The 18,103-nt window shown below is 47.6% G+C and overlaps 1 protein-coding gene across 5 annotated transcripts in view; it reads right to left on the reverse strand.

Moving 5' to 3' along the window:
• LOC102454521 (rho GTPase-activating protein 7-like) overlaps positions 1 to 18,103 on the reverse strand; it is a 157,982-nt gene that overhangs the window by 12,336 nt on the left and 127,543 nt on the right. For all 5 annotated transcript variants that reach the window (XM_014569855.4, XM_014569856.4, XM_075900171.2 and 2 more), the window contains 5 exons: positions 15,466 to 15,664; positions 13,890 to 14,106; positions 11,491 to 11,605; positions 2,605 to 2,814; positions 1,578 to 1,795 (listed from right to left, as the gene is read on the reverse strand). In XM_014569855.4, the coding sequence (XP_014425341.2) occupies positions 1,578 to 1,795; positions 2,605 to 2,814; positions 11,491 to 11,605; positions 13,890 to 14,106; positions 15,466 to 15,664 (959 nt within the window). The remainder of the gene's footprint in view (positions 1 to 1,577; positions 1,796 to 2,604; positions 2,815 to 11,490; positions 11,606 to 13,889; positions 14,107 to 15,465; positions 15,665 to 18,103) is intronic.

The following is an 18,103-nucleotide window of genomic DNA, read 5'->3' on the forward strand; positions in this document are numbered from 1 at the left end:
ATTTAAATGTCAAAAAGTGTCCGGGATCTTTTGCCCTGCAAAGGGGATCGGGGAGGGGGCAGTGGCACGTGCCTTTAATGGAACGTTTGGAGCTGCGCACCCGGACTGTCCACAGCCGCTCTGTGCACAGGCCCCATCGCCTGGAGGGAAAAGTGCCTGGCTCCGGTGAGACCTAGGGTGTTACCCTCCGCCCCGCTAGATTTATATCCTTGGCTCTGCAGGAAGGAAAGGACTTTGGATTAGAGCAGGGGGGCTGAGGTTGTCTGGCTCTGAGGGAGGGATGGGGCATTGGAGCAGAGGGTTGGGGCGGTGGGGGAGGCAGTACCTGGCTCTAGGGAAGGGGAAGGGCATTGGGCTGAAGCAGGGAGGCTGGGGTGCCTGGCTCTGAGGGGTTTCTGGAGGGTACCTGGCTCTGGGGGAGGGGTGGGTGCATTGGGTTACAGCAGGGAACTGGGCATTAATATTTCTGGCTTCTTTCCTTTCCTGTATGTGGGTAGTGGGTCTGTTGATTAGTTTTGGGGGTTCCAGTCTCTGCTCTGTGAGGACTGTGGGAGCTGGTGCTTGGCAGGGTGGGCAGGGGAAAGGGAGGGATTCTGGGAAGCAGGGTTCCTGAGTTCCTTTTCTAGACAGGCCACTTCTCCCCTCGGTGCCTTTAACTTCACACTGATTGTACTTACAAAAGTAGTAAATATAACAGTCTTCTGTTGATGGGTGTTTTAGTAGTTACATTCCTGGACTATCATTGCTCATTAAAAGTGTTGTCATGTGTGTGGAAATCAGGCAAATATTGCATTTTATTAATATCAGCAGAACTGACTTACATGGGGCCTGTGTGTTGTGCAGTCTTGCCTTAATCTTTGTATTCATGGCTGTCAGTGTGAAACAAGCTATTTGCATACATCTGCATAAATATTTGCATAAATATGCAACCACACTTAAGTTGCAGCCCTTGGCATGTGCTCTGGCATTGTGGCCTCTGTGGCTTCCAAAGTTAAGTAGCTCTGCCCTAAGGGTTCCAATGCATCCACATGAAACGACTCTGCATATGAACACAACAATCTGTTCAAGCAGATTCAGGGGCCTAAATCACGTAAGCTGATCTGAGAAAAACCCCCATCAATCCAAGTCTTCCACCTATACCTCCTTAGAAAAAAAGTGATAGAATAGGATCCATACATTGTCGTTTGTACATACTGGACTAGAATTTACATTTTCCCCAGACACAAACCAAGGATTCTCGCACGGGGTGGGACTGTACAGCTTTGACAAACATTTGCAGTTCTGCTATAATTTTTAGAAAAGAGGCAGGAATGTGGAAACAACTTCTGAATCGTATTAATGTAAGCCTCCTACTACGTCAGTAAGCTCTTTGGGGAAGACTGTTACTGTTATATTGGCACACGGGCTCGCAAATGGGACTGAATACTATAATCCACACTATCATAATATCACAGTAACAGATAATTAGAGAGGTGGTTGCACCCCCTTTGAGTCACATGAAATCTAGGGAAGTAACACACCGCTTGGGCTACAAGTTGTGTTTGGGAAACCAATGAGAAAACTCACATCACTATTACCTCAAAACCACATACTCCCGTGGCAAGATGGGTGACATGCCTTCTGTTGTGTAGTGATAAACATCCGTTTCTTCATCCCAGGTCTCTAGGATTTTAGCCTGCTGTAGACTTGGGTCCCACAGATGCTGCTCAGTCAGTATGCGTTGGAGGATTACTTTAGGACCGACTTCTATTTCAGTGGATGCTTTCCATAACCGGACATGATAGTTATCTTCCACCTTAGAAGTCAGTTAACAGACACAGTCTACTAAGAGCTGATTTAGTAATCTGTTGCCCCTTCCACCACACTCTCTTTCCAACTGAAACCTAGACAGCCTTTCAACATGGTGTGTAATATAAAGAATTATTCTAGAAGCCAAAGTGTAGTAAAGGGGCTTTACAATATGAATAAACTACCCACTAAACAGATAACAAGTACTCATGTTTCTGGTATCTACAATAAAGGTTCCCCTTTTTCCTATCAAATGGATGTCTTGCCCACATATGGACAGAGCTGTCCTGTTCATAGGACGGTTGGGGTGGCCACCCCATTCCCTACACTTGGGGGAGCTGAGGCAGCCGCCTCTACCATACTATGGATGAGTCCCAGGGTGGCCTGGCAGATTATGGGGGGCCTGGCTACAGGGGTCAGCCCCCACCTGCAATCACCATGGCGGCAGGAGCCAGAGCAATCCATCAGCCTGTTCCACTCCACCCCACTGCCCTCTCCCGCCCATCGTGCTCTGCATTGATGTGGCAGAGAAACCTGTGGTGGGCAGGTGTGTCCTGGTCCCTGCGCCCCCTAGCGATGGCCCTGCATAAGGACGTGCTGTTGATAAAGGGTGTACAAGTCACAAATGGGCAGTTCAACTTTGATAAATATTAGACATTACAGACTACAAATAAAAGGCACTAGGGAATTGTGGCTCTGGGGTAGCTGCTGAATTGGTGTTAGGCAGAAACACAATTAGTTTCACCACACCCCAAGCTCTAAAAAGTGAGTAATTGTCAACTGCCATCTTTGCTAACACCCCAGCATCAGACTTACCTTTTTATTTGCTACTTCCACACGTTCCAAGTTTGGACAAGTAACCCAGCTCTTGAATTTTTCCTTGGCATCGCGCAGCAAGTCCTGCATGGCGTTCTCAAGGGAAATCAGCATGGAGTGCCCCACTGAGGCGGTGAGAGTAGCCTTTTCACACAGGCCATTCTGTTCATATAAATCATCACCACATTGATCCAGGCAATAGTCAGGCATCTGCAATGGGAGGAGATGTTTAGGCACAGTCCTATCACATTGATTCTTACCCTGAGGCTGCGTCTAGACTGGCATGATTTTGCGGAAATACTTTTAACGGAAAAGTTTTTCCATTAAAAGTATTTCTGCAAAAGAGCGTCTAGATTGGCATAGATGCTTTTGCGCAAAAAGTGCTTTTGCGCAAAAGCATCTGTGCCTAGTATAGACGCGCTTTTGCGCAAGAAAGCTCCAATGGCCATTTTAGCCATCGGGCTTTCTTGCGCAAAAAATTAAGGTGCCTGTCTACACTGGTCCTCTTGCACAAGTAATCTTGCGCAAGAGGGCTTATCGCTGAGCGGGAGCGTCAAAGTATTTGCGCAAGAAGCACTGAATTCTTACATTAGAACATCAGTGCTCTTGCGCAAATCCAAGCAGCCCGCGTAGACAGCTGGCAAGTCTAGATGCACTCTGGGAGAATACTACAACAACAATCCTATGAACTCACTATGGGAGACTCTTCATGTAAAAGTTACAAGCGCAAGAGAAAGTGGCAACAAATATTCTGAACAGTTCCTTGAAAGAGCTGGATTTGCTAATGCAAGGAGACTGTGAATGATGAGCAATCAGAAGCAGCCCGACACACCTTGTACCACTATAAAACCCACTGCCCTCTCTCAGCAACTGGAGTATTGGGAATGATGGTTCCTGGCTTATCCATCACTCTAGAATGCAGCATGGGGCTAGTTGTTTCAGACCCGACTGTAAAATTAGAAAGCGTATTTACCTCGTCAGAGTGTTGAGAGTTTCAATATAATCTTATCATAGAAAATCAAATGACTTTACAGTCCCATTAAAAGTTTAGTCTCTCTATAAACAGGTCTGAAAGCTATACTCATTTGATCCCAACCCCTCTAGGAAGATTTATATCAATTCTGCAAAGAAAGAAACTGAGGCAAAGTATCCCAACTTTCTTGGGTTAGGGCAGACTATCTAGATCAATTTTGGATGAATAGCACAGCCTCAGACGTTCCAGGCAGTGCGGTTACAGCATTTTCTGGCTCATAGCAAGGGATGGCGTCAGGTTCCGGAAGGAATGCCTTGGCTTAGTGCATCTCCTTTGCATGTACATGACTTGCCTTGCTTTACGGCGCATACCTGAGAAGCTGCTTACATCTTTTATACTATGTCTGCCCAGGCTGAGGAGCCAGCCCTCACATCCATTATTGTGAGGGTGTTGGTTGTGCTTTTTAATGAGACACTGGAGTGCTCACTCCCCAACTGTGTGTACTCTCCCTAGGAGGAGGCCTGTCCTCCCTCCAATGAATCCAACTCCTTCACCATAAAAGACAGACTTAATGGGCTGAGAATTCTTCTTGATAAGGGAGCCTCTCTCTCAGTGAGGGAGTCCTGCCAGCCTGCAAGAAGCGGTAATAACTTGTGGCCGATGTTGTGTGTATGCTTGTATAGGAAGAACTGCACAGAAATGGGACATTGAGTAAACTCTTTATAGAGTTGTCTTAAAGAGAGCCCTGATTCTGAACTCTCAATACCGTGGGGCTGAACCAAAACCCAAACCTCATCTCAACCTCTGTGGCTTAGGCCCACCTCCCAAGTACTCAGATCAATTGCAGAGGACTGGGTTTCTCACGGGAAGAAGAAAGTGGATGGCAAACTGCTAGGCAAATGCTAAGCAAACCACATCCTCCACCTGAGGCTCCCAAGATGCTTTGCAAATAATGACCCAGCTCACTGGCTGGGAGCTGGGTCGTTATCATCCTATTAAGGACGTGGTCACCAACCCATCGATCATGGAGGCATGCCAAGCCGATTGAGAGGTGTTTCCAGCCTCCCTTCAGTCCCCCCCAAGAGAGAGCCTACCCTGGTGCTACAACCTCTTGTGAAAATGGAGGTAGTGCCGGATTCCTGTGGCCAGGGGAGGTGCGAGGGGTGGGTGGAAATCCTGCAGCTGTGTGCCAGATCCGGCATCTCAGGAAACACACGCTGCTCCTCCCCTCCCCAAAACAGCTAGCGCACTTCCTGAGACACTGGCTCTGGTGTGTAGCCATGGGACTTCCTTCCCTGTGCTGTCTGCCTGCCTTTCTGTGGCATGTGGTGGGGTGGAGGAGAAGTCCTGCGGCTGTGCACCAGATCTGATTTCTCAGGAAGCGCATCCACTGTTGTGGGGAGAGGAGGATCAGCACGCATGCTTCCTAAGACGCTGGATCTGGTGCACAGCCGCAGGACCCTCAGGTACAGGCAAAGCTGTCCCTGTCCCCTCCCCTGGCCAGGCCCCCACCATCACCCTGTCCCCTGGCCAGACAACATCTAGCACCCTAGCCAGACCCCCCACCCACACCCTGCCCAAACCACCACCAGCCCCCTATTCCCTGGCCAGTCACCATCCAGCACCCTGCCTCCTGGCCAGACCCCCCATCCAGCACACTGCTCTTATCCACTGGCCAGACACCCACCACCAGTACCCTGCTCCTGCCCCCTCCCTCCTGGCCAGACACCTACCCCCACCTTGCTCCTATACCCTATTTTCCACACAGATTCTGCATCCCCCATCCTTATCCCACTTATTGGCAGCATTGTCTCACACACTGATCCCTCATTTTTGGCCCCACCTCTGAGTGTAAGAGACCCCCATAAATTTCACTAACCGTGGAACCCAGAAGAGTTAATCTGGCCTGAGTCCTTAAAGCTCAGCCCCACCTGTCCTCCACTCCATTGGGCTGGAGTGCCAGGGGAGTGAGGAGTCTCAGTTGGGGCCACATGAGTGAGGCTTGGGGTTTTTTTTGGAGGGGTTGTTTTTTTCACCTTACTTGTGTGGTCCCTGACTGATATTTAGAACATAAGAATGGCCATACTGGGTCAGACCAAAGGTCCATCTAGCCCAATAGCCTGTCTGCCGACAGTGGCCAGCACCAGGTGCCCCAGAGAGGGTGGACCCAAGACAATGATCAGCGATTTGTCTCCTGCCATCCTTCTCCAGCTTCTGACAAACAGAGGCCAGGGACACCACTTCTATCCCCTGGCTAATAGCCTTTTATGGACCTAACCTCCATGAAATTATTTAGCTTCTCTTTAAACTCTGTTATAGTCCTAGCCTTCACAGCCTCCTCTGGCAAGGAGTTCCACAGGTTGACTACACGCTGTGTGAAGAAGAACTTTCTTTTAATAGTTCTAAACCTGTTACCCATTAATTTCATTTGGTGTCCTCTACTTCTTCTATTATAGGAACTAATAAATAACTTTTCTTTATCTGCCCTCTCCACACCACTCATGATTTTATATACCTCTATCATATCCCCCCTCAGCGGCTGTGGGTCAGTGGCCCCTGACCCAAAACAGGTTCCCCGTCCCTCCCATAAAGACAGACTATGCTGAAACGTTGTGTGTTGGACACAATATTTTATTTGAAAATGAAGCCTGGCCAACAAGCCCATATCTGGCCACAGCATCACCACACTCCGACACCCCCCAGCGACCCTGAGCCCTTCATACACCTGAACCCCCTGCCCTGAACCCCTCACATCCCCAAACACTTGTACTCTCACATCCCCAGTCTTCTGCCACAACACTCCTGCACCATCCGCACACTGTAAATCTGCGTCCTGAGTCCATCATACTCCCACCCTCCCTGCCCTGAGCCCTTCATGCACTCCAACCCAAACTCCTGCACCCTCACATCCACAAAACTGCAGCTGGCTCGGCACCCCACCCCTCCACCTGACCCCAACACTCTCTAGCCTGGAGCCCCTTCTCTGAGCCAGCATCCCCTTCTTCACCTCCTCCTGAACCCAAATTCCCTTCCAGAGCTTGCACTCCAACCCCTTCCCACACCCAAATTCCTCATTCCCACCCCAGAGCCCACACCTCCTGTGTCAACCCAGTGAGAGTGAATAAGGGCTGGGGACTGCAAATGATGAAGAGGAAGGGAATGGAGAAGGCAGGGACTCAAGGAAGAGGTGGGGTCTTGGGGAAGGGAAGGGGTAGATCTTGGCTTGCCCTGCTGTTTAAAAAGTGATCTTGGGTGTAAAAAAGGTTGGAGACCACTGCCTTACAGACACAATGATCATAGGTCAGGGGTTCCCAAACTTTTTGACACGGGGACCAGTAAATCCATTCATGAGCTTTCAGATGACCAGTAACATTCATTTGCATATTCATTAAGCAAATAAGGAATATGCAAATATGTTGGTTTTGGTCCTCCCAAAGCCTCCAGGGCCAGCTTTAGCAAAGCTTTTGATACGACCACCCACAATATTCTTATCAGCAAGTTTAGGGAATATGGATTGGAAAAGTGGACTGTAAGATGGATAGAAAGCTGGCTAGACCAGGGTTTCCCAAACTTTTACTTTAGTTGGAACCTGGGTTTTTCTTAGTACTTTTTTTTGCAGCCCAAAAATATAAAATTATATTAAAAAAATGAAAAATGAATACATTTTCATTGTTTCACTCGCTGCATCCTCCACCCAACCCAGGCCAGGGTTTGGGGGACCCAGCACCACACGGGCACTCCAGGAGGCGGGAGCAGGAGCAGATTGGGGTAGGGTATCTGGCTAGGAGTGAGGGTACTAGGAGGGATAGGGTTGCCAGGTGTTTAGTTTTGTACCAGACAGCCTGGTATTTGAGGGTTCTGTCCAGAAACAAATAGAGAAAATACCAGACATAGAAAATGTCCAGTATTTTCTAATTAGGTACGTTTTATTATCATTATTATCAGGGCTCACTGAACCGCGGCAAGCCCCGCTTGCCAGCCATGCTGTCCGGCAATCTGCACATGCGCAGATCGCCCGAACCTGGCTCTTCCGGGATACAATCTACTCACCACAGTAGATTGTATTATTTGTCGAGCCCTGATTATTATTATTATTAGGTATATCAGTTTGTAGTTGCTAACTTCCTGGCTGGTCAACACGTGCTGCGTGAGTGTGTCCATCAGCCAGGCAGTTTGCAACTACTCAGGGGTGGCAAAATGGAATCTAGGAGGCCAGACTCCTTCGTGTTTCGCCCGGACCATGCACGGGACGGGCAGCGCCCCAGGATCTGTGTGCACCCGGATCAGTCCCACTCCCTGGTGGCCAATTCTCTTCCCCCTGCTTCCCCCCCCCCCTCCCATCCCTGCTCACCCAGACCCTCTGCCAGCCTGGCAGTTCTCCCCCGCTTCTCTTGATCTCACCCTGCCAGCCCTGCTGCCCACACCAGCTCTGCTTCCTCCAGTCAATTTTCTCCACCCGCCCCCATCTTTCCCGGCCAGCCCTCCCCCCTCCCCAGGCCAGCATAATCCAATAAAACCCTGCACCACCACATTGTGTATTGAAAAGGGGCTCATTTATTTTCAGAAAGCCGACATCATCTTTGGAATTTTTTTATCCATATTCTCATTGTGGATGGTGAATGCACCGGGTTCTCTCCATTCTGACACATTGTAGTGCCTTTAAACCTCACTGTCAGCAGTGGGGATATTTAAAAGGTACTACTTTTACATTTTTATTCAGAATCTGCGTGCGCCCTGAACTGCCCTGCTCCCCGCTGGCCAATTCTCTCCCCCAGCCGCCCGGCCAGCCCCGCTGTCCCCACCAGCCATTTCTCTCCAGATCTCCCCTGGCAAGCCCTGCTACCCTCGCCAGCCCTGCTTCCGCTGGTCGGTTCTCCCCACCCCACCCATCTTTCCTGGCCAGCTGCTCCTGCCCCCCCCGGCCAGCCCTGCTTCCGCCCGCCGGTTCCCCTCCCTATCTCCCCCGGGCAGCTCCACTGCCCCAACCCTGCTTCCCTGCGGCCCATATCCAAATCCCCTGGCAGCCAGCAATAAGAACTCACCTGGTAACCCTCACTATACCTCTGCCGGGAGCCTGAAACGTACGGCTGCATCCACCCAGCCCGGCTGAGGACTTGGGGGACCCAGCGCTGCACAGGCAGTCTGGGAGCCCGGAACACCCTGGCAGCCACGCTGAGGCCCGGTATTATTTTTCCCGTGGCCCGGTACTGGGACACAGCCCGTAGTTTGGGAAACGCTGTCATAGGCTGTTCTGTGGTAGTGAGACCAGTGCAAACCTCTCACAGGCACAACCTGCCCCAATTCAGAAAGGGGATTGCTTGTGTGGGGCTTACCAAGACATTGACATATTGAATCTACATTGGGAGTTTGCATCAGAAGGCCTCTGTGACTTGCCCAACACAAGGTCACACACAGCCAGTAGCCGGGAAAGGAGCCCTGAACTTTCACTACCTCCTGCGTTAATACATGTTATACACCAGAGTCTGTTGCAGGCAGTGCTCCTGGTGAGCTGTGTGCTTGTGATGCCACTTAGGAGAGATTCCAATGCTGCCCAGCTGATTAGAGCACCCACAGGTAGGTTTTGTGTTTCTATTGGTGGTGCATATTTTCATACATATTGGTGCACATAACAAAAAATTTATTCTGCACATGGATGGAAAAGATTAGAGGGAACATTGGCTCTTTTTCTCCCTCCGTTCTTTGCAGCTTCCCTCCCCACCCCATCCATTTTCTATTCCCCTCTCCCCATCCCCATGCTGCACACTTTCTTTCCCATGCTCACCCTTCAAATGCAGGCTGATGCTGAGTGTGGCACACCTAAGCCAAGGGAGGAGGCTGGAAGAGTTGGAACATCCCACCCTCTTGGCATGCAAAGGTATTTCAGAAAGCTCCTCTGGGCCCCTCTCGCCCAAAGCTTTTCCAAGGAGCCATTTCAGCACCAAGGTGGAAGGGACAGCCTGGCACCAATTAATACACATGCAAATGCTGCCAAGGGAGTGGCAAAAGTGCCTGGATGCCAGACTGCTTCTTGATCCTTATCCAGCTCTTGCCTAAACAGCATAACTGTAGACTCCCACATGAAAACCAGTTAGTGTGGGGGGAGCGCAACCAGCCGCCAGCAAGTCTGCTCTGTAGTACTGACAGCAGCCTTCACGGGAAGAGTCAAAATTAGGGAGGAGAGGATGCAATTAGCTTGGAGCCCTGGGGGAAGGCAGCAAGGGAGAACACTCACATTTCCCAATGCGAAGGATGTTACGTGCTTATCATTGGAGCCCTGCATCCCACACAGAAGGGGCTGGGCACTGCCTGCACCGTGCTACACTCAGCTCAAGATTGTAGCAGTGTTCTTCCAATGTCAGTCACGTGCTAGATACACAGAACATTTCTGGGGACAGGACTGTGGAGTGAGCACTGCCAGATACCAAGTTCTCTCTCTGCCTAACTGGTAATACATTTAGAAAAGTGGTCCTAAACCAAGCCAGTCGGGGAAAAGAACTGCACAGAAATGGGACATTTTAAGTAAACTCTTTATAGAGTTGTCTTAAAAAGAGCCCTGATTCTGAAGTCTCGATATTGTGGGGCTGAACGAAAACCTAAACTTCACCTCAGCCTCTATGGCTTAGGCCCATCTCCCAAGTACTCAGATCAATCATGGAAGACCGGGTTTCTCACAGGAAGAAGGAAACGGATGGCAAACTGCTAAGTACTCTCTAGCAAATACAAAGAATGCTCCCAGTATTAAGGTCAGTGGGACACAGATACCACGCTAAAGCATTCAGAATTGGAAGCAGAACTAAGAGCAACAGGATGGTGAATCATAATTTGACCCAGAGAAAACTTTCATCCTCAATAAAAATAAACCTTCAGGGTTTGCTTCAGGGGTAGTCTGGATTCTTTTAGACGGAATTCAAGAAATAAAAGGACTTTTACTCTCGCCAACAGGCAGCAAAGAACTTGCAGGCATGCCCAGCTTAAGCTTTAGGGCTGGAACATTTCACTGGTATACAGGCAGTCCCTGGGTTACGTACAAGATAGGGACTGTAGGTTTGTTCTTAAGTTGAATCTGTAAGTAAGTCGGAACTGGCGTCAGCCGCTGCTGAAACTGATCAGTTTCAACCGCGGCTGAATCTGGATGCCAGTTCTGACTTACATACAGATTCAACTTAAGAAACGCAGGCGTCCCCAAGTCAGCTGCTGCTGAAACTGATCAGTGGCTGATTCCAGGAAGCCTGGGGCAGAGCAACTCTGCCTTGGGCTTCCTGTAGTCAGCCTCTGGTCAGTTTCAGCAGCGGCTGACTTGGGGACGCCTGGGGCAGAGCAGCTGGGGTGCTGCTGGGTTGGTCCAGAGTGGCGCTGCGGGACCAACCCGGCAGCCCCCAGCTGCTCCCCAAGGGTAGGCAAGAAAAGCCTGGTCTGCTGGGGGGGGGGGGGGGGGGGGGGGGGGGGGGAGAACACTAGCTACCCCCCCCCCCCCCCCCCCCAGCAGACCAGGGAGATGGGGGTGGCGTGGAGGACTTGGGCAGTCCCGGCTTTGCTCCGTCTCCCTGGTCTGCTGACCTGGGAGACACGGAGCAAAGCCACAGAGCACGCGGGCAGTGGGACAGTCCAGGCGCGCCGCGGCTGTCCCACTGCTGGCGTGCTCCGAGGCTTTGCTCCCCATCTCCCTAGTCTGCTGATCAGGCTTTGCTGGACCCCCCAAGCAGACCAGGGAGACCGGGAGAAGCTTTTCTCGCCCCGGAGGATACGGGTGGCGACGCGACGCCCGTGAGCTCCGGGGCGAGAAAAACCCCGTTCGTAAGTGCAGATCCGACGTAAGTCGGATCCGACGTAAGTCGGGGACTGCCTGTATTCACTTTTCTAACAATACTTCCTACAATGTTGTAATGCAGTAGGTGTTATAACAAGTGACAGACCTGGAAGAGTCTGCTGCACTCCATTATCATGTGGGCCAGGCCTTGGGTAGCCGCCAGATTTTCACTCAAGTCTCTCTGGTCTGGTTTTCCCAGGCTGTACTTCCTCTGGCTGGATCTAGAGAGAAGGTAAATAAGGATTTTTTTTAAAGACATAGCAGAATAAATCAAAAAAGTAAGAGGAGAAGCACATCACCACAGCCTGGAAGCTCTAGGGAATTTTCTCATCTACTCTGGTGTCTGAATTTGTGTGTTATGACGAGTTCTGTATATGAACAACTTCACCAAACAAATTCTGTCATCACTTTTGTTGCCAGGGACAACAATGGGAAAGCCACAGTAATTGTGACTAGTAAGCTTCATAGAAATGGTAGACTGAGATACCAAGGAACACTAGTGCAACTGAGGCTTATCAAAATTTACAAGCTAATAAGTTCTTTTACTGAAAAGTAATTAAGATTAGCCTATGAAATGAATGAGCTCTCTTTGTTGATGTAACTAAAGACTTAATTCTGAGCTCATCCAATCAGATCCAGAAAAGCACTGCCATCTTGCTAACTCACGTTATCAGCATTTTGCCTCTTTCCAGGACATAATTGTTATAGGACACCAGTAACACTCACAATAGCTTTATCTTGGAACATTCCAACGAAACAACTTTAAAAAGAGAAGGCAATAAGGACCCTCGACTATTCCTTAGAGCATGTCCCTTTGAAGACTGAATCCAAAGGTAAAATATTAACTAATTATTTGAATTTAAGGTTCAAAGCATCCTTGTTTCTAAAATGATTTTAGGCTACTTGCTGTTGCAATGTAGAGTTAAAAGTAAATTCAGATGGTACCAACCATTCCAACTATGAATCTCAAGCTCCCAAAAATGACAGATTGCTTAATTCTGGTCAGGATTTGCAATTGAAAAAGCTATCAATCACTCTGCCACATTCCTGGCTCCACGCACGTCTTCTCTCTCTATGATCTGCAACGCTATCATTGTTTCAGCTTTAGAGTTAGCACTTCTGAGCATCACAGGACTTGCTTTATAGGCAGATATGCATCTCGAGATGTTTTGTGCTTCTTAACAGCAAATTCTTAACATTTTTATCTCTATTTACTTTTCTCAAAGTGTCATTAAACCTGAAATGCACAAATACCATGCATGTGACACACTTCCTCACCTAAATGGAACTTCTATCCTTATCATTAGATTGCATAAGATGATGAAGTATCTGCTTTGACAGGGCATAATGTTTTTGTCAAAAGAAAAACAGCCTTTTCCTCCCTCAGAACAAGTTTATCCACAAGCACAGTCATACTGTATAGCAAACAAAAAAGGCCTTGCATTGCTAAACTAGATCCAAAATGAAATGCTCAGAGGTCACAATACTGATTCTACCTAGAAGTTACTTCATCACCATATGAACTGCCAGTAAGTGTTAGACAATTAAGATATTGTTGCTTATTAAAATTAAAATCACTCAGTTCCCTTAGCATCCATATTACCAGAGTTAGTACCTGAATTAGTAACGAGCTGGAAACTAGGTCTGGAAGCTTGAATCTGCAGCTGGATTTTTATATGTAAATACTAACAGGAGTTTGGAAGCCTACTTAAATAAATATCTTCTACCTCCCCATTTCTCTGTAACACAGTCATTGCGTGCTTCCCAAGTACAAGCAGAATTATAAAAAGCAAAGTTTGTTAGGAAGTCTATTCTCACCCTCACTTCATAAAGTACAGAACAAGTGGCTTTTTTGCTAACTCCTTTGGCATAGACATTGCAAGGAACCTAATCCTTGAGTTTTTTTTAGTGGAATTGGACTAAGCCAATACAAAAGACAGGTATTGCCACCTTCAGAATCTTGTGTCATGCCCACGTTAACTAAGGCTTTGTCTACACTGCTAAGTTTAAATCACAGCCACAGCAGCGTGAGGGGAGTAGCTCACAGTGCTGGGAGCCTGTTTACACTGGAACTTTAGCTGTAACTTGCTGCATTTGAGGGGTAGGGGTGTTTTCACACACCTCTGAGGAAGGAAGTTACAGCACAGTAAAGCAGCTGTGCATACTTTACACACCCTCAAAGAGCAAAGTTGTCTTAAGTGTATGAGGAGGAGAAGGAGAGCATGCACAGAGGGAAGAGTGGATTCGTAAGAACTGGGGCCCAGACTACTTAGGGCTTTGAAGAAAAGGGCCTTAAAACTGGTCTCACATTTGACAGGGAAGCAGTGGAGTAGAAGGGTGATGTCTCATCTCCCTTAAGGGCTGAGCTGTCACATGTGGGACAAATTTGGAGCACCTCCAGATTTTTAACAGACAAGGTAAGTGTTTGGTTCATTTCCTATATGCAGAGTCAACATGGCACAGAAAAGCTCTTAAACAATAGTTCAGCTGTTAAGACAAGGATACCTAGATGATGATGAACTCTCTCGCCTTAAGGTATTAAGGTGAAACAGGGATGGTGCCAGGCAGACTGCAATGTTGGTTGGAGTCATCTGGTTTTCCTCAACAAAAGCAACTACATCTCTGAGAAAGAAGAGAAGGATTTTCAGAGCCTCTCGGTTTTCATCTGGGAGCAGAAGAATGGCAGCCTGCACTGCATGAAACTGTTGATCCTTTGGCAAATCTGAAGACCAAAGAATTGAGAAACTCATGAGAGTCTGATAATATCAATCATTAAAATAAAACAATGGACACACTAGACTCTAAATAAGGGGTCAACTCCATACACCAGCTCTTCCATATCCAGGATCACAGAACAATCCTCAGAGATGGCAGAGACCTAAAAGGCCAGTTCAGTAAAGCCAGTTAAATTAAGCCTCTACATCAGGTTGGCAAATGGCTTATTTCAGTTGGTCTTAAAGCTCTGCCTAACAGACTTAAGAAACTGAAATAAGGTTGATCAAAACACAAATAAGGGCTTGTCTACATCTGGAGTTATTAAAGGACAGTTCTTCCTGAATAACTCCAGAAGCAGAGTGCCCACCAGGGTAGGCTAAACAGGAACAGCAGTTTGGTTGATCACTTTAAAAAATAGCTTTTTTATTTAAAATTTCTATAAACCCCAGCTTTACCTAGAGATTTGGGATATTGTTCCGTATTCTACAGACAGGAAATAAGTAACTAGTACTCCAGTAATCAAGGCTTTGCCTGGAGGGAGCAGGGTACATGTTCCTCATGTCAAAGTCAAGTCATGTAATACAACAAAACCCAAGATGTAATCTGTTTTCAAAGACTGTGCTTATTTAACATTTACATGCCTTTTCCAGGTGTCAGAAAAGACTGTCATTAAAAAACTTGAGGCACCAACATCATATGCCTCCAGAACGTGTTCTTGCTGCATCATAATGAATTCAGTTAATAAAAAGAGTGGAGACTGAATTAATTCTACATCATTTGCCATTGCTTTGTTTGCCTTATGGTTTATTCCTTTTTCAAACAAACAATCTTAAATGCAGACAGGCTCACAGAACAAGTAGGAATCAGCTGGTATTTCCAATGAAAATGATACACCACAGAACCGACCCTCATGCTAAGAAGTACCTGATCTCAAATGCAATTTACTGAAATGAACAGACTACTTGCATAATCAGGTGCTTCTCAATGAGGGTAACAAATTATGCCCTAATTTAATATACAGAAATAACAATTTAAAAATCAAGTCAGAACACCAACCATAGAGTATTATTAAAAGGAAAGAAAGCCACAAGCATGAAGAAAATGTTTATTGTATAATCTGAGACCACTAATTTTCACTTTGATTTTAGAAGTCCATCTTGAGATACTGTGGATCTTACTTCAGAAGTACTGACTACCTGCAGCTCCCACTGACTTCAACAGGGCTTAAAGATGCTCAGAACTACTGAAAAGTCATGTTCCCAGCAGCATGATGTTGGATTCTCAAAAAAAAAAACGAGCAGACAAAGCCAGAGGTTACTTTTGGCCTAAATGTCCAAGAAACAATGAAAAATTAAAAGTTACATACACTGGTAAATGTGGAGGAAGGATTCACAAAGCTTGCTAGTGAATATTGGCTCAGGAAGATCTCGGAAATACTGCTTTACCATATCTGCCACATCGAACGCAGACTGCCCTTCGTAAGTTACGTTGTTTGGGTCATTTTCATTCATTTCCCTTAAAGAAAGGATCCTAGATTTAACGCCTGATTTTCTGAACAGGCCAACCTATTAAGAAAACAGACAGATATAAGAGCCAAAACCTTTGTCAAAATAAGCAATTTTTCTCTTTAACCGTGACACTGAAGTACTTAACGATGGCTGTCCATGCAGACACCATATATACAAACATTATTTTATTCACAAGTACATTAAAATATATTGCAAGCATCGCTCTGAAAAGTCAGCTACTGCCAATGAACTCTGATCTCTCTAGAAACAGCTTGGAGATTCCCTATTTTCCAGCTGAACCACACGGGAACTCTTTTTATATCAGTTAACACAGGGTATGCCTACACTACAGCACTAATTCGAACTAACTTAATTCAAATTAGTTAATTTGAACTAAGCTAATTCGAATTAGTGCATCTAGACCTAAAAACCAATTCGAATTAGCGTTTTGTTAATTCAAACTAGCATGTCCACATTGAGTGGACCCTGATGAGGGACAGCAAAGCAGTCCTGACTTGGAGTGCCCACACTCGGCACATCACAGCACTCAGCCATCAGCCCGGCTGCACTTGCCGCAGGCTGCCATCGGGGGGGGGGGGGTCAATCGGGGGGCTGTCTGGATCCTGGAGGCCCTGCAGGAGAGCTTCCACCCCGAGGAGCCCGCAGAGCCACCCCAGTCCTCCCCATCGGGGGCTCCTCACATCCCAGTCCTCTCTCACCTCCTTCCACTTACCCCTCCCTAGCCCCCCTTCCTGATGTAAAAAATAAAGGACACGTGTGGTCAAAAATAGAAACTCTTTATTTAACAAAACTAGGGGTGGGAGGGGATGAACCTCTGGGGAGACTGGGAAAAGGAGGTGGGAGAAGGGAAGAGAGAGGGAAGGAGAAAACTTGGGAGGAGAGAGCTGGAAGGGGGAAGCCAGGGGAAGAAGGAGGAGGAGAAGTATAAAACTATGGTATGCCATATCTTCAGTACTGTGTACAGATATGGTCTTCTCACCTCAAAAAAGATGTTTTGGCCTTGGAAAGGGTTCAGAAATGGGCAACTAAAATGATTAGGGGTTTGGAACAGGTCCCATATGAAGAGAGGCTAAAGAGACTGGGACTTTTCAGCTTCGAAAAGAGGAGACTGAGGGGGGAGATGATAGAGGTCTATAAAATCATGAGTGGTATGGAGAGGGTGAATAAAGAAAAGTTCTTCATTAGTTCCCATAATAAGAACTAGAGGACACCAAATGAAATGAATGGGTAGCAGGCTTCAAACTAATAAAAGAAAGTTCTTCTTCACAAAGCAAATAGTCAATCTGTGGAACTCTTTGCCACAGGAGGCTGTGAAGGCTAGAACTAGAACAGAGTTTAAAGAGAAGCTAGATAAAGTCATGGAGGTTGGGTCCATGGAGTGCTATTAGCCAGGGGGTAGGAATGGGGTCCCTGGCCTCTGTTTGTGGAAGGCTGGAGATGGATGGCATGAGACAAATGGCTTGGTCATTGTCTTTGGTCCAGCCCCGCTGGGGTATCCGGTGTTGGCCGCTGTCGGCAGACAGGCTACTGGGCTAGATGGACCTTTGGTCTGACCCAGTATGGCCATTCTTATGTTCTAAGCTCAGGGCTCAGGGTCGGGGGGTCTCACTGGACCAACTTGATTTTCATGCAAACCTGCTCCTGGGTTCGCATGTGGTCTTTGGTGGCCAGGCTGGCAGCTATCCTGTCCTAGATGGCCGATTTCCTGTGTCTAGTGCAGAGATTGTGGACGTTGGAGGCCTCCCCCCAAACCTGGATGATGTCCACGATCTCCGCACTAGACCAGGCGGGCACCCACCTCTTGTGGCCCCAGGCAGGCTCCTGTGGGCCACTAGCCTGGTCCTGGGAAGAGGGGGAGGGCTGGGTGGCAGCGGGTGGCTGGCTCATGCCAGGTGCAGGGTCTGCTGGCTGGGTGCTTGCAACTGGCATGGGCACCGTAGCCAGACCGTGGCCCTTTAAGGGGCCAGGAGGGGGGCAGAAGAGTTTCCCTGGTTGTGCCCAGAGTGGCCACCAGGGCATGCTGGGAAGGGCTAGCCTCCAACTAGTTTGAATTAAGTGGCTACACAGCCCCTAATTCGAACTACTTAATTCGAACTAGGCGTTAGTCCTCGTAGAACGAGGTGTACCTAGTTCGAATTAAGCGCTCCGCTAGTTCGAATTAAGTTCCAACTAGCGGTTTGCATGTGTAGCGCCTATGAAAGTTAATTCAAACTAACGGCTGTGTCATTTGTAGTGTAGACATACCCACAGAGTGAAAGATGTGAGAGTCCACACTGAAGACTTCTAAATGCAGGATTCTCCTCCCTCCCCTCCTTTAAATCAATGTATATTGGCTTTCTAAGTTTACATCAATAGGCTAGTTTAACAGCAGGGCTGCAAAGTTATCAGTGCACTTTGAGTATTGTTTATCAAAGAGAAAAGGGTTTGTATATAAGTATGAATTTAAATTGATATCCAAGTAATAGTATTACCCAT

This window comes from Pelodiscus sinensis, chromosome 16 (genome assembly GCF_052426305.1).
Source record: "Pelodiscus sinensis isolate ZL-2025 chromosome 16, ASM5242630v1, whole genome shotgun sequence".
Lineage (NCBI taxonomy): Eukaryota > Metazoa > Chordata > Testudines > Trionychidae > Pelodiscus > Pelodiscus sinensis.